Source organism: Orycteropus afer, unplaced genomic scaffold, assembly GCF_000298275.1.
Source record: "Orycteropus afer afer isolate SDZICR_OR568_19922 unplaced genomic scaffold, OryAfe1.0 scaffold00898, whole genome shotgun sequence".
Lineage (NCBI taxonomy): Eukaryota > Metazoa > Chordata > Mammalia > Tubulidentata > Orycteropodidae > Orycteropus > Orycteropus afer.
Genome location: NW_006922485.1, coordinates 384,272 through 397,413, shown reverse-complemented (window position 1 = coordinate 397,413; position 13,142 = coordinate 384,272). Strand labels below are relative to the sequence as shown.

Sequence of the window (13,142 nt, the reverse complement as noted above, 5' to 3'; positions counted from 1 at the left end):
ATGCACAATTCATAAGAAATACATAATTATCTTACAGCTGGCATCACTTTACCACCTTCCTATTACAAAGACCTCTTTATTGGACTGTCCCATTTCCTAAGACCTATTTGAACTAGTCTCATGTGATATGAGCAATTTCATCTAGACTCTAGTTTCATTCAGCTCGTGTATCTCTACTTCTGAGGAAACTCAACTAAGACAAGCAGTTGTCATTTGTTTTACCTGCATGATTCCTTTTGCCTTTGGCAGCCTCTGATGGCGGTTTCATACTTCCTAAATTATATAAGTAATTTAGTTAAAAAATGGAGTTAAACCAGTAAATATTCAAGTTAATGTAAAGTAGCAGCAGCACTCTCTTACAGGAGTCTTTTCTTTAATTGTTCCAGCTGCATACAAATAATAATATACAGGATATTCAATCTCTTCCTCCAGGGACTAAAACTTAGAAAATTTGTTTATTATCTTTGAAGCAAGAAACTGGAAACAGTGTGAAATGATGTGTCTCAAACACTCCTTACTATTTAAAATATGTCAAACATTGTTTTGGTAGTTAATTAGGATACAGGCCAGGTATTATAACTTGACAGCTTGAAGAAAGTGCCTTTTGAAGAACAGACACATTTGATGAACTTTCTTTACTTGGTAGCATAATGCCTAGAAATACCTTCCTGCAACTTTGGAAGATATGCATCCAATATGTGCCATACAGAACTCTTCAGATTATATCTAGCTTTGCAAGCCAATCAAAAGCTTAAATATTTTGGTGCTTATGATTCTGAAAGTTGACTCCATCAAATAAGTAATAATGCCTACTCCTAGGTATATATCCAAGAGATATAAGAGCAGTGACACAAACAGATATGTGCATACCCTTGTTCATTATTGCCAGCACTATTCACAACAGCAAAAAGATGGAAATGACCTAAGTGCCCATCAACAGATGAATGGATAAACAAGTTGTGGTACATACATACAATGGAATATTATACAACTATAAAGAATAATGAGGAGTCCATGAAACATCTTATAACATGGATGATTCTGATGGATATAATGCTGAATAAAATAGTCAATCACAAAAGAACAAATATTGTGTTGTCCCACTATTGTGGGAAGTAGAGAATGGATATAAACACAGAGAGCAGATGCTGAGAAGTAAGCAGGAAAGAGGGATAATTTCAGTGAATGTTATGGCATGTATAGTTTTGCCACAACAGTAATAAGAATTAGGGAATATGTGTGTGGTTACATAGGTAGATAGGTATGCATATATGTGTGAGAAAGCAAGTGTGAGAAAACGTACCTGTATGTATATGTTTATCTATGGGTATATGTATGTACACGTTCATGTTTGCTACATATATATACATATAATTACTAAAGCACATAGAGGGCATAGTTACAGAGACTTCTTAGACATATCCAAACAACTCATGGGATTGGTTAACTGGGCTAAAAGTTTTAGGAGCATGGTCTCATGGGACAACTTAGTCATAATATGGTTCATAAAGATGATGGTGTAGATCCTAGTTTGGTGAGTAGTGTCTGGGTTTTGAAAGCTTGCAAGCAATCATCTAAGATAGAGATATTGGTCTCTACTTATTTAGAGCAAAGGAGAGTGAGGGAAACCAAAGATTCAAAGAAACTAGTTTACAGGACTACTGACCCACATGAACCATGACCTCTTTTAATCTGAGACCAGAAGAGCTGGTGGTGCCTGGATACCACTAAAGACTGTTCTGACTAAGGGCACAATAGACGGTCCTGGATAGAATGGGAGAAAAAGGTAGAACAAAATTCAGACTCCTGAAAAAAGTCAGACCTGCTAGACCAATGGAGACTGGAGGAACCCCCAAGACTGTCACCCTAAGATGTCCTGTGAAAGTGGAATTGAAGCTATTTCTGGAAGTCAAGTCACCTTTCAGACAAATAATAAATTGGCTTACAACACCCATGTGTCATGTGCTTCTTTGAACAATCCACTATATGAGACCACACAGTCAGCATTTGCCCAAAAGCAAAGATGAGAAGGCAAGGAGTGAAAAGGAAGCTAGATCAATGGAAACAGAACAAGCAGAATGGAAATGATGAGATGCTGACACATTTTCAAAATTGTGACCAATGTCATGGAACAATGTATACAAAAACTGTTAAATGAGAACCTAACTTGCCATGTGGACTTTCACCTAAACACAGTAAAATATTTAAAAAATAAGTAATAGTGTGTTAGTTCCTATGAATCTGGTAATAGCTGCCCATAAGTGCTTATAAAAATAAGATGTATTCTCATGCCAGGAAATTTAAAAAGGAAAATTCAGCATGTTTTATCCAGTTTTATTTGTAGATGATAAAAAATATTTTGTGATAAAAATTCATTTGATATGGTTTAACTGCCCTATTTCAAGAATACCCGAGACAAGGAAGAAGTCCCAATTCAGGCTTTGTCTGGATTGGACATGCTTATATCTACTGAGCAGATCAATGTAAAATCTGTACTGGTTACAATAACAACTTTGCATGAAAGACTTGGAGCTCTAGGTTCCATGGGAGTCCCATCTCCCTGATGAATTGTGTATACGAACTGATTTTTCAGTTAAGGGTAATGAATTTTTAAAAATGTAACCTTAAGCTTTAGTTTTCCGGTTATTTTATAGTTCAAAGTATTTTATGTATCTGAACTATAGTAAAGGTTTTTTTTTTAAAAAAGAAAACTATAGTTGATATTAAAATGATTAGGGCAAAATTTTACTTTAAAAAATACAAGGAATTGGTATATCTGCATTAAGTTCAGATTCTACCATTAATTTTCTGCATGACTTCACATAACTTCACTTCAGTTTCCCTTTCATTATAAGAGGGCAATAACACTTTACATGATTTTCCCTGGCATTTGGCAATCTTTTACTTGGCAATTGAATGCCATTTTAGTTCTATTAAAATATCATTATTCAAAATTATATACTTTCAAAATAAGTTTTAAAACAAATGTTACTCACCTGATCTGTATTTAGCTTCTCCACTTTTCTTATTGTCTTTTCATAAATAACATTGTTTCCTGAGAAGAAATGGCCTTCTCTTGGGAATGGAGACAGTCGTTCCTGTAAAGACAGTGTTTTGTTTTGAAAGGTACCTTTTTAGTAGAACCTTAAATTAAGCAAGCATCCAGTCTCTTATAGGCTCTAAGAGAGGTAAGGAAATGGTAATAAAGACAGTCTATTTTTGCAAATAGGATAATCCACATCTCTTCTACTACATTTTACTGAGCCTAACAAAGTCTTTTGGGGAGTTGGAAAGGAGTGGGAAGGATAATCTTTTTGTGTCTTCCTAAGGCAAAAAAATGAGTTTCCTTTGAGGTAGACAGGTATGAAGTCAACCTCACGTAAATTGGTCTCACTGGTAGGTTTTGTTCTATGCGAAAGTGTATTTTACAATTCCAAAATAAATATAATTCAGTACCACTGACCCATAAAGTAGGTAGAACTATATTAATAATTTTTTTTTCTGGAACTCAAAGTGGGTGCCCTTTAAGTGTACAGTTCTTACTTATGATTATAGTCAAGGTGAAGGCTCTCAGTACAACATATGTTTTCGATACTAAGAGCAGAGTAGAGGCTTTAAGAACCGCTGTATCTCCATATAATCAACTAAATGGCTACAGGATTAGCCTAGTGCTTAGAAAATATCAGCTAATGAAACAAAGGCTGGTGACATAACCAAGGTCTGAAAGAAACGAAGGGCAGGCTAATTAAAATCACACCAGAATTTTAAAGGAAATGTAATGTGCACTATATTCCTTTTAGCCTCTTTTGGTTTTCATGAATCTTTACTTGTGTAGAAAGAGTTACAGTTGTGAGAGTTTGGTGTGGAGAGCTCCCTATATTTGTTATAAGCCAAAAATTACACTCATTTATTTTTTTAATATAGAACAGTATAGAAGAGTGGCTGAACAAGATTGTTATCAATTAATGTGCATAAGACCATTTCAAAATCCACAAAATTTACCATCATTCTTATAGTCTGTTATTGTGAAAACTCTTAGAGCATATTGGTTGTTGAGAATCAAGTTACTCTTGAACCCAAAGCTATATACTTTTTGTATTCAAGTTTGAATAAAGGGTGCATTAATTAACTACTCCTATGACACTTTGTTAAAAGAACCATATGAGCAAGTATAAGGAGCCCTGGTAGTGCAGTGGTAAAGTGCTTGACTGCTAAGTGGAAGGTCCTTTGATCCACCCCACCAGCCACTCAACAGGAGAAAGATCTGGCAGTCTGCTTCCATGAAGATTACAGCCTTGGAAACCTTATGGGGCAGTTCTATTCTGTCCTATAGGGTCCCTACGAGTCAGAATTGACTCAATGGGAATGGATTTGATTTTGGTTTAAGCAACTATGTTTAACTAGATGATGAATTATTAAATCTAAAGATGGATATATTTGTAAATATTCCCCTAGAAGCTATTGTGTCTGCAATCATTTAACACATTTAAGGGCTTATTGCACACAATATATTCTGGGAAATGTTATGAGATGAGACATATAAACATGAATCAGATTTAGATCTCACTGGGAGCATTTCATATTGACTGAGTGTCAGCAAACTATGGCCAGCAGCCTGTTTTTATAACACTCTCAACATAAGAATGGCTTTTAAAGGACTGTGACTAAAAAACAAAGAAGATGGAGATTCTCTATGGCTGGCAGAGGCTTAAATATTTACTCTCTGTCCCCATAACAACAACAACAAAAAAAAAACCTGACAATTTTTTTTCTAGATAATACATGAACACAAACACCTAAAGTACAAAATACAAAGTGAAATGTGCTATAAGAGGTGGGAGCTATAAGAGGTATGTAGAAAGAATTCATGGAGTTCAGAGTTCAGAGGAGGAAAAGTGGAGCTTCATCTGGTAGTGCTCAAGTAGGCTACTTGCATAAGGTGGCATAAGAAAAATAAGGTAAGATATGGATAAACCCAAACCAAACCCACTGCCATCAAGTCAATTCTGACTCAAAGCAACCTTCAGTGCAGAGGATAACTGCCCCATTGGGCTTATCTATAGAAGCAGATGGACTCATCTTTCTCCCATGGAGCAGCTGATGGATTCAAACCACAGAACTTTTGGTTAGCAGCCCGATGCTTTAACCTCAGCATTATCAGAGCTCTTTTATGATTTGGATATTAGGAGAAAAGGTATAGATGAAGAGACACAATAGGATTATTCTACTATTCAAGTACGGTACTTTTTAAAGACGACCCTGAGATCTTAAACCTGGGGAGTTCCAATGGGGCCGAAAACAAAAATAAAAAGAAGTTAGATGACACTGAATTTTATGTACTCTTCATAAGAGTCAGGAGCCCTGATGGTACAGGGTTTAAGCGTTAGCCTGCTAAACAAAAGGTCTGTGATTGAAACCAACCAGCTGCTCCTCAGGAGAAAGATAAGACAATTTGCTTCTATAAAGATTTAGAGCTTTGGAAACTCTCTGGGGGCAGTTCCACTCTGTCCTGTAGGGTTGCTACGAATCAGAATCAACTCCACGGCAATGGGTTTTGGTTTTGATAATACTCTAGGTCTGATTCATGTTTTTACTCCTTGTAACAGCAATGTGCATAGTGCATAGTAAGCCCTTAAGAATGCTAAATGGTTGCAAAAACTACCAAAGAAATTATTTTCTTTTAAAAAACAATGTTATTTATTTATATATGTTGCAAAAATATCCATGGATATAATAGAGCACACGGGGGCAAAGTTATGAAAATTTCTTATTCATAACCAAATACCTTGAGGAAATGAGTCACTGGGCATAAAGGGCTCAGGAACATAGTCGCGGGGACACTAAAGTCAATTGGCATAACATAGTCCACAAAAACAATGTTCTACATCCTACTTTGGTGAGTAGTGACCAGAGTCTTAAATGCTTCTGAGTGGCCATCAAAGGTGGAACTATTGGTTGTTCCCTGTCCGGAGTAAAGAGAAGTGGAGAAAATAAAAGCAATATGGAAACAATTATTCCAAAAGACTAATGGACCACATGAACCCCAGCCCTTATGACCCTGAGATTGAAGAACCAGATGGTGCCTGGCTACCACTGCTGACCTCTCTGAAAGGGATCACAATAGGAGACTGTGGAAAGAGTAGGAGAAACATGTGGAATAAAACTCAAAATTATAGAGAAGGTCAGGCTTACTTATCTGATGAAGACTGATGAACTCCCAAGATTCCAACCCTTAGACACACTTCAAGTCAGGAACTGAACTCACCTCTTTGACTCAACTTTCAGCCAAACCATATATAAACCTATACAGTGAGCAGTGATAGGGAAGGGAAGAGAAGGGAAGGGATGATACCATCATCTGTCAGTTGTATTGTGGTGGCTTGCATGTTACGATCCTGGAAACTGTTCCAATGTAATTTCAAATACCAGCAGAGTCACCCATGGTGGACTGATTTCAGTGGAGCTTCCAGACTAACACAGACTAGGAAGAAAGGGAAGGGAAGGGGATGAAAGGAAAGGAAAGGAAAGATGCTAGTAGGACATTCAGATATAGATGTCTAGCACACAGTTGAAAAGAGGTCTCAGACTGAGTAGGAAGTTCAAGATTATAGAACTAGATTTGAGAACCATCTTCTTAGAAGTGCTAGTTAAAAACCATGCAATCATTGAAAAAGCAGATGGATGCCAAAGATAAAACTAGACAAGTCTTACCAAGTGTGAGAATCAGAAGAATAAAATGTCATAGAAGCAGCCTGAAGAGAAATTTTCAGGAAGCAGTAGGAAGTCAAATGTGAAAATGCTTCATTGGAGTCAACAAATAAAAATTACAAAAAGGACTGGATTTGGACTACTGCAAATCCATGGATTTGACTAGTAAGATGCAGGGTCGGGGGGAGGTCCAATGGTGGAAAAAAGAGATGGAATCATAAAACAACATGGATTTCAGTTCTGCCTCCATCACCTATTTGCTATGTGAACTTACTTAAGTAAGCCATTTACCTTCTCTGAGACTTAGTGTCCTTATTATAGGGATAGTAATGCAGGATGTTGCATAGTAGATAAAATAATGTATTTTAAAGTACACCTAATCTGTATAAATGACACTGGTTTTTAATAATGTAGTAATAAACCATAAAAACCAAACTGACTGACATTAAGTCGATTCCAATGCATAGCAACTCCCACTGGGTTTTCAAGGCTGTAAATCTTTATGGAAACAGACCACCCTATCTTTCTTCCATAAAGCAGCTGGTGGGTTCAAACCACCAAACTTTTGGCTAGTAGCTAAATGCCTTAACCACTACACCACCCAGAGGTCCGTAATATATGCTATTTTAAAAACATATTTAAAACAATTTATGAGAATTTTGTCAGAATTTTTCCACTATATCACATTAAAAATATAAAAAAGTAGACTTATTGAAGGCAACAATTTAACTATCTTGAATCCCCAGAAGTGAGGGAATAGATGCTTGAGTTAGAGAAGATTATGTGACCTTGTATCTTAATAAGTAAGCATCTTTTAAGAGGGGGAATATCCATTTAACAAAAGCATGGAATTTTCTCTTTGTGAACTAAAGTTTATTATAAATGCTGAATAATTAAGAAAAATGATTGAGACACTAAAAGTGTTGAGGTTGAAAATAGCCTCAAATTTTTTCCCTGGAATATGTATTTAGACTTCTAATTTGAAATGGCTTACTAAGAAAAGAAAAGAAAGAACAACACTCTCAAATCTATATTAAAAAAAAAAAAAAGTAAAACCAAATATGAACAAATCATTCTGAGTAAAATAAGACAGCAGAAAAATATAGTCAGAAGTTTTATATTTCTAAACAAATAAGCGGCTTGGCAGTTTTACTATTTTTTTTTTATTTTTACTATTATTTTACTATTTCAATATATACATTACAACTAGTGCCAAATCCAATCTAAAAATTAACAGGTGTTTTCAAAGTTGGCAGATCTTATAATTTTAATTGTTAGTTTTAAAACCCCTGGCAGGAGTTCTCACATCTAACAAAGTATGTAATCCCCACTATCTACTTTACTGTTCCCAGGCCACAAAACCTTGCTGGAGAAAATTAAAAGAAAAAGACAAGGTTTGCTGATCTAGCTCAGTACAAATTCAAAGTATCTAACTTCAAGTGGGCCCTCCAACCTGCATGGCTGTATTTGTATTCATCAAATTATCTACTAGAATAGTTAAAAATCTTTTTAATTTCTCGTGAACCCCTATGCTCATATCCCTTCACTTATTGAGAAAATCAAGGTAACCTATGCAAAGATTTCCCTCTCTTCCTCCACATCTCAACATTTTTTCTCCAGTTTTTACTCCTTCCATCTCATTGTGGTGAAAGATACTCTTTCTTTCTTTCTGAAGTCTACTTCTGTATAGGTACCTGGAATCCTACCCCCTCTTCCCTGTTCCTGAATCTTATCCCATTTATCACCTTTCTTTGTTGCATCTTTTTTGTTGTTGTTATTTGCCATCGAATCAGACCCGACTCATAGCGACCCCTCCTTGGGTTTCTGAGGCAGTATCACTACGGAAGTAGATAGTCCAACCTTCCTTCCGAGGAGTGCCTGGTGGGTTTGAGCCGCCAGCCTTCTGGTTAGCAGTCAAGCACCTTAGGCACTATGCTACCAGAGCTCCTTGTTGTTGTTGTTATGTGCCGTCAAGTTGGACCCAACCCATAGCAACCCCTCCTTGGGTTTCCGAGGCAGTATCACTATGGAAGTACATTGCCCAACCTTCCTTCCGAGGAGTGGTTGGTGGGTTTGAACCACCAGCCTTCTGGTTAGCAGTCAAGTGTCTTAAGCACTACGCGACCAGAGCTCCTTAGTCTTCCTTATTATTAGTTCTTTTCTTTTGACTACAACTCTCCCAGGTTTCCATGATTCTGCTTCTTCCTCTAGCTACTGTCCCATCTCTTCTTCATTGATCAATATCATTTTCAGAGGAGTAATCTTCATTTCTTACCTCTACTTCCTCTCTTCATTCATTCACCGAATAAGCCCTTTAAGCTGAATTTTGCCTCCACAAGCACACTGAAACTGCTCTCTCAAATATCACCATTGATATCCTAATAATTCAAATTCTGAAATTCTGAAAACTCATTGTCTCTATGTTCACATCCCTCTCTGACAACTCCTCTTCCTGTGAAAGTGGCTCCCTTCTTTTGTTCTCTTAAATTAGCAGTTTCTCAAGGTTCTGTCCTCAACTTGCTTCATCACCTCTCAATGATCTCACTCACTTCCACAACTTCAATGATAACTTATAAGGAAGTAATTTTCATGTCTCTATGTAAAAAGTGACCTTTCTTTGTTATGTTTAAAAGTCTTTTGGGCATTTTTACTTACATAATATAATAATAACTTTGACTGTTATTGATTCAAATCAACCCCCTAAAAAGAACCAAACTTACTGTCATTGAGCCAATTCTAACTCATAGCCACCCTACTGATTCAAATAGATTTCATAAAATGCCCCTATCCCAGACAAGATTCTCCATTATGATTTCTTAATCATTTTAATTGGGCCATCATCCTCCCAGTGTCTCAGGCTGAAAAACTTAGAGCAATATTTGACTTTTCTTCTTCTCTTAGCTCTAATCAGAAGTAGATGGCCAAGTCTTTCTCCATCAGAGCCACTGGGTGAGTACAGACCACTGGGTTTTTGATTAGCAGCCCAGTGCTTAACCATTGCACCACCAGGGTTCCTATTTAAACTTTAGTTTCCTCATTTGTAAAATGATGTTTCAATGATAATACCTTAAATAACACAACAAATCATTTTCTGGAAACATTCCTGCAAACAAATGTTATCTCCAGCCTCTGAACTTCAACAAGATTTCTATATTTTTATTTTAACATCCATCATAGAACACCACGTGGAAAGAAGACTGAGAAATCTACTTCTGTAAAGATTTATCACCTTGGAAACCCAACGGGGGTTGCTATGAGGTGGAATAAACTTGATGGCAGTGAGGTTTTTTTTTTTTTTTTTTTTTTTGGTTTTATATAACACCATGTATTTTAGGTAACTATTCATAGGACTACCATCATCTGTCAGTTGTATTGTGGTGGCTTGCATGTTATGATCCTGGAAACTGTTCCAATGTAATTTCAAATACCAGCAGAGTCACCCATGGTGGGCTGATTTCAGTGGAGCTTCCAGACTAACAGACTAGGAAGAAAGACCTGGCAATCTAGTTCTGAAAATGTCAATGAAAACATTATGGATCACAACATGATACTGTTCAATTTGCTTGTTTTGGACACATTGTCAGGAAGGATTAAATGTTAAAGGAGAACATTATGTTTGGTGAGGTAGAAGGCCAGTGAAGGCAAGGGAGCCAACTTGTTACAGTAGCTACAATGATGGACTTGAATATGCTGGCAATCATAAGAATGATGTAGGACCATGCAATGTTTCATTCTGTTGTGCATAACGATGTCATGAATCAGAGTTGACTCAGTGGCAGCAATCATCATCATATCATCTTTTGTAAATGTCTTATCTCCTTTCTGAAATGTAAGCTCCTTCATTTCATGAACTATTATTTCCTTGTCTCTACTAGAAGTCTATATGGTGCCCTCCTCATACCAGGAGCACAACACCTGGAAAATGATATCTGGTATCAATCAGATTCTGTCCACTGATGGAACAAAAGTACTTCCTTCAATTTCAGCTCAAGTTATAAGCCCAAATGCTTAAACTCTTTAGCTAAAATGAAAACAAATGGAGAATATAGACCATCAGGGAAAATCAAATGTGAAAAGGCTGAACAGAAGTACAGGAAGTTAAAATGAGAGGAGTGGATTAAGATGGGCTTAATTTCAGGGGGCAGAAATGAAGGTTAGACAAGCTAGGAGGTGAAAAAGAATAAAGTTATCATTTAGGAGGCTTAGCTTATAAGAAATATTGCAATTTAACTACACCTTTTCTTCTGGGGGTGGTTAAAAGGCAACCAAAAAGAATACACAGAGATAAATGAAACAGGGACTATGTTAGACAGGATTTTCAAGTTGCTTTGCAAAACCAGTTAGATTATTTTTGTTTACAAAGCATGAAGTTCAAAATTTGTTTTACTGTCCTTTAACGGAAAGAGTTAAAAGCTTTAGAATAACTTTTCCCCTCTACCTTCTGTTGGGTCTTCTCCCTGAGAAACCATTTCTTTATTTGTAGTTGAACAAAGCCATAACAGTGAGCTTTTGCTCACTCAATGTCTCAAATACTCTATGAACCTGCATACCCACTGCTGTCAAGTCAGATCCAACTCATAGGGACTCCTCCTTGGAATTCTGAGGCAGTACCTATGGAAGTAGATTGCTCAACCTTCCTTCTGAGGAGTGGCTGGTGGGTTTGACCCGCCAGCCTTCTGCTTAGCAGTCAAATGCCTCAGGCACTTTCACTGCCTTTGTAACTACAGGGAAGGTACATGAGTCTCTGAATCTTGATTTAACTCTACCATCAATTATCCTTTATTTGAAAATGTCTCTTGGCTCTGAATTGCTCAATTTAAGTTTCAACTCTGCCACTTAGTAACTAAATGCTTTGGAGCCAGTTAAGAACTTAAATTTCAAGAAGGTTGAGACTTTATTTTGTTCACTGCTCTATCCTTAGCCCTGGCATAAGTAGGTGATCAATAAATATTAATTGAATAAATGAGTGCTTCTGTTTTCTCACTGTTTTTCAGATTATCGAACATGGACATAAATATAAAGTCTTCCTTTTTGCCATTAACTAAAGAATAAGGTTGCATCCAAAGTTGCATAAAAATCACTGAAAAAAATGGGTTGAATTCGAAATGATTTGGCATTTAAAATCTTTCCCTGGATATATCCTAGCCAAGCATAACAATTCTCACATCATGAAAAGAAGTGCTACTTAGAACTAATTCTTTGAAAGGCAGGAATACCAAGTGTGAAAAAAACCAAATATGCATATTCCCCAGTTTGTGTGAGAAAGAAAGAAAGAGTGAGAGAATGGGTGAAAGAAAGGGAAAGCAAAATATGATTGGTCAACCAAAGCTGATTCTTTGAAAAGATCAATAAAGTTGATAAATCTCTAGCCAGACTAATCAAGAAAAAAGAGAGAAAATATAAATTACTAGTATCAGTAGAGAAAAAGGGATCACCACAACTGATCCTATGGACATTAAAAGAATCACAAAGGAATATTATGAAAAAGTCTATGGCCAAAAATTTGATAACGTAGATGAAATGATTATGAAAGACATAGTCTACTAATGCTCACACAGAGAGAAATGACAATCTGAACAAATTTATATCTATTAAAGAAAGTAAATCAACAATTAACAACTTTCCATAAACAGAAAGCACCAGATCCAGATGATTTTACTGGTAAATTCAACCAAAGATTTAAAGGAGAAATGATACCAATTCTCTATGATTTTGAGAAAGTAGATGAGGAAACACTTCTTACCTAATTCTACGAGCCCAATATTACCCTAATAATAAAACCAGACAAAGACATCACAAAGACGGAAAATTACAGACCAATTTCTCTCATGAACATACATGCAAAAAAATGCAAATCATGTCCAACAATGTATGAAAAGAATTATACCTCACAACCATGTTTACAAGGCTGGCTCAACATTTGAAAATCACTTCATATAATACATCACATCAACAATTGAAGAAGAAAAAAAAATCATGATCATATCAATAGATGAAGAAAAACCATTGGAAAAATTCTAATATCCATTCAAGATAAAAACTTAGAAAACTAAAAATAGAGGTAACTGTTTCAAGTTGATAAAGAACATCTACAAAACACCAGCAGCTAACTTTATACCTAATCGTGAGAAACTGTATGCTTTCTCCCAGTGACTGGGATGTCTACTCTCACCAATCCTATTCAACATCATACTGAAAGTCTTAGCTAATGCAAAAATACTATATAATACAATAAAATATATTCAAATTGTGAAAGAAGAAATAAAACTGTCTTTGTTTTTATGGTATGATGTTGTTGTTAGGTGCCATCAAGTCAGCTCTGACTCATAGCAATTTCCTGTATAACAGAACAAAACATTGCCTGATCCTCAATTGGCATAACATACTATAGAAAACATTGTTCCACCTCCTACTTTGGCGAGTAGCCACTGGGA

At 36.2% G+C, this 13,142-nt stretch overlaps 1 protein-coding gene across 1 annotated transcript in view; it reads right to left on the bottom strand.

Moving 5' to 3' along the window:
* Window positions 1–13,142, bottom strand: part of POF1B (POF1B actin binding protein) — a 164,781-nt gene that overhangs the window by 101,380 nt on the left and 50,259 nt on the right. Inside the window, 1 exon segment of the mRNA XM_007958263.1 lies at window positions 2,997–3,098. Within this exon segment, the coding sequence (XP_007956454.1) occupies window positions 2,997–3,098 (102 nt within the window).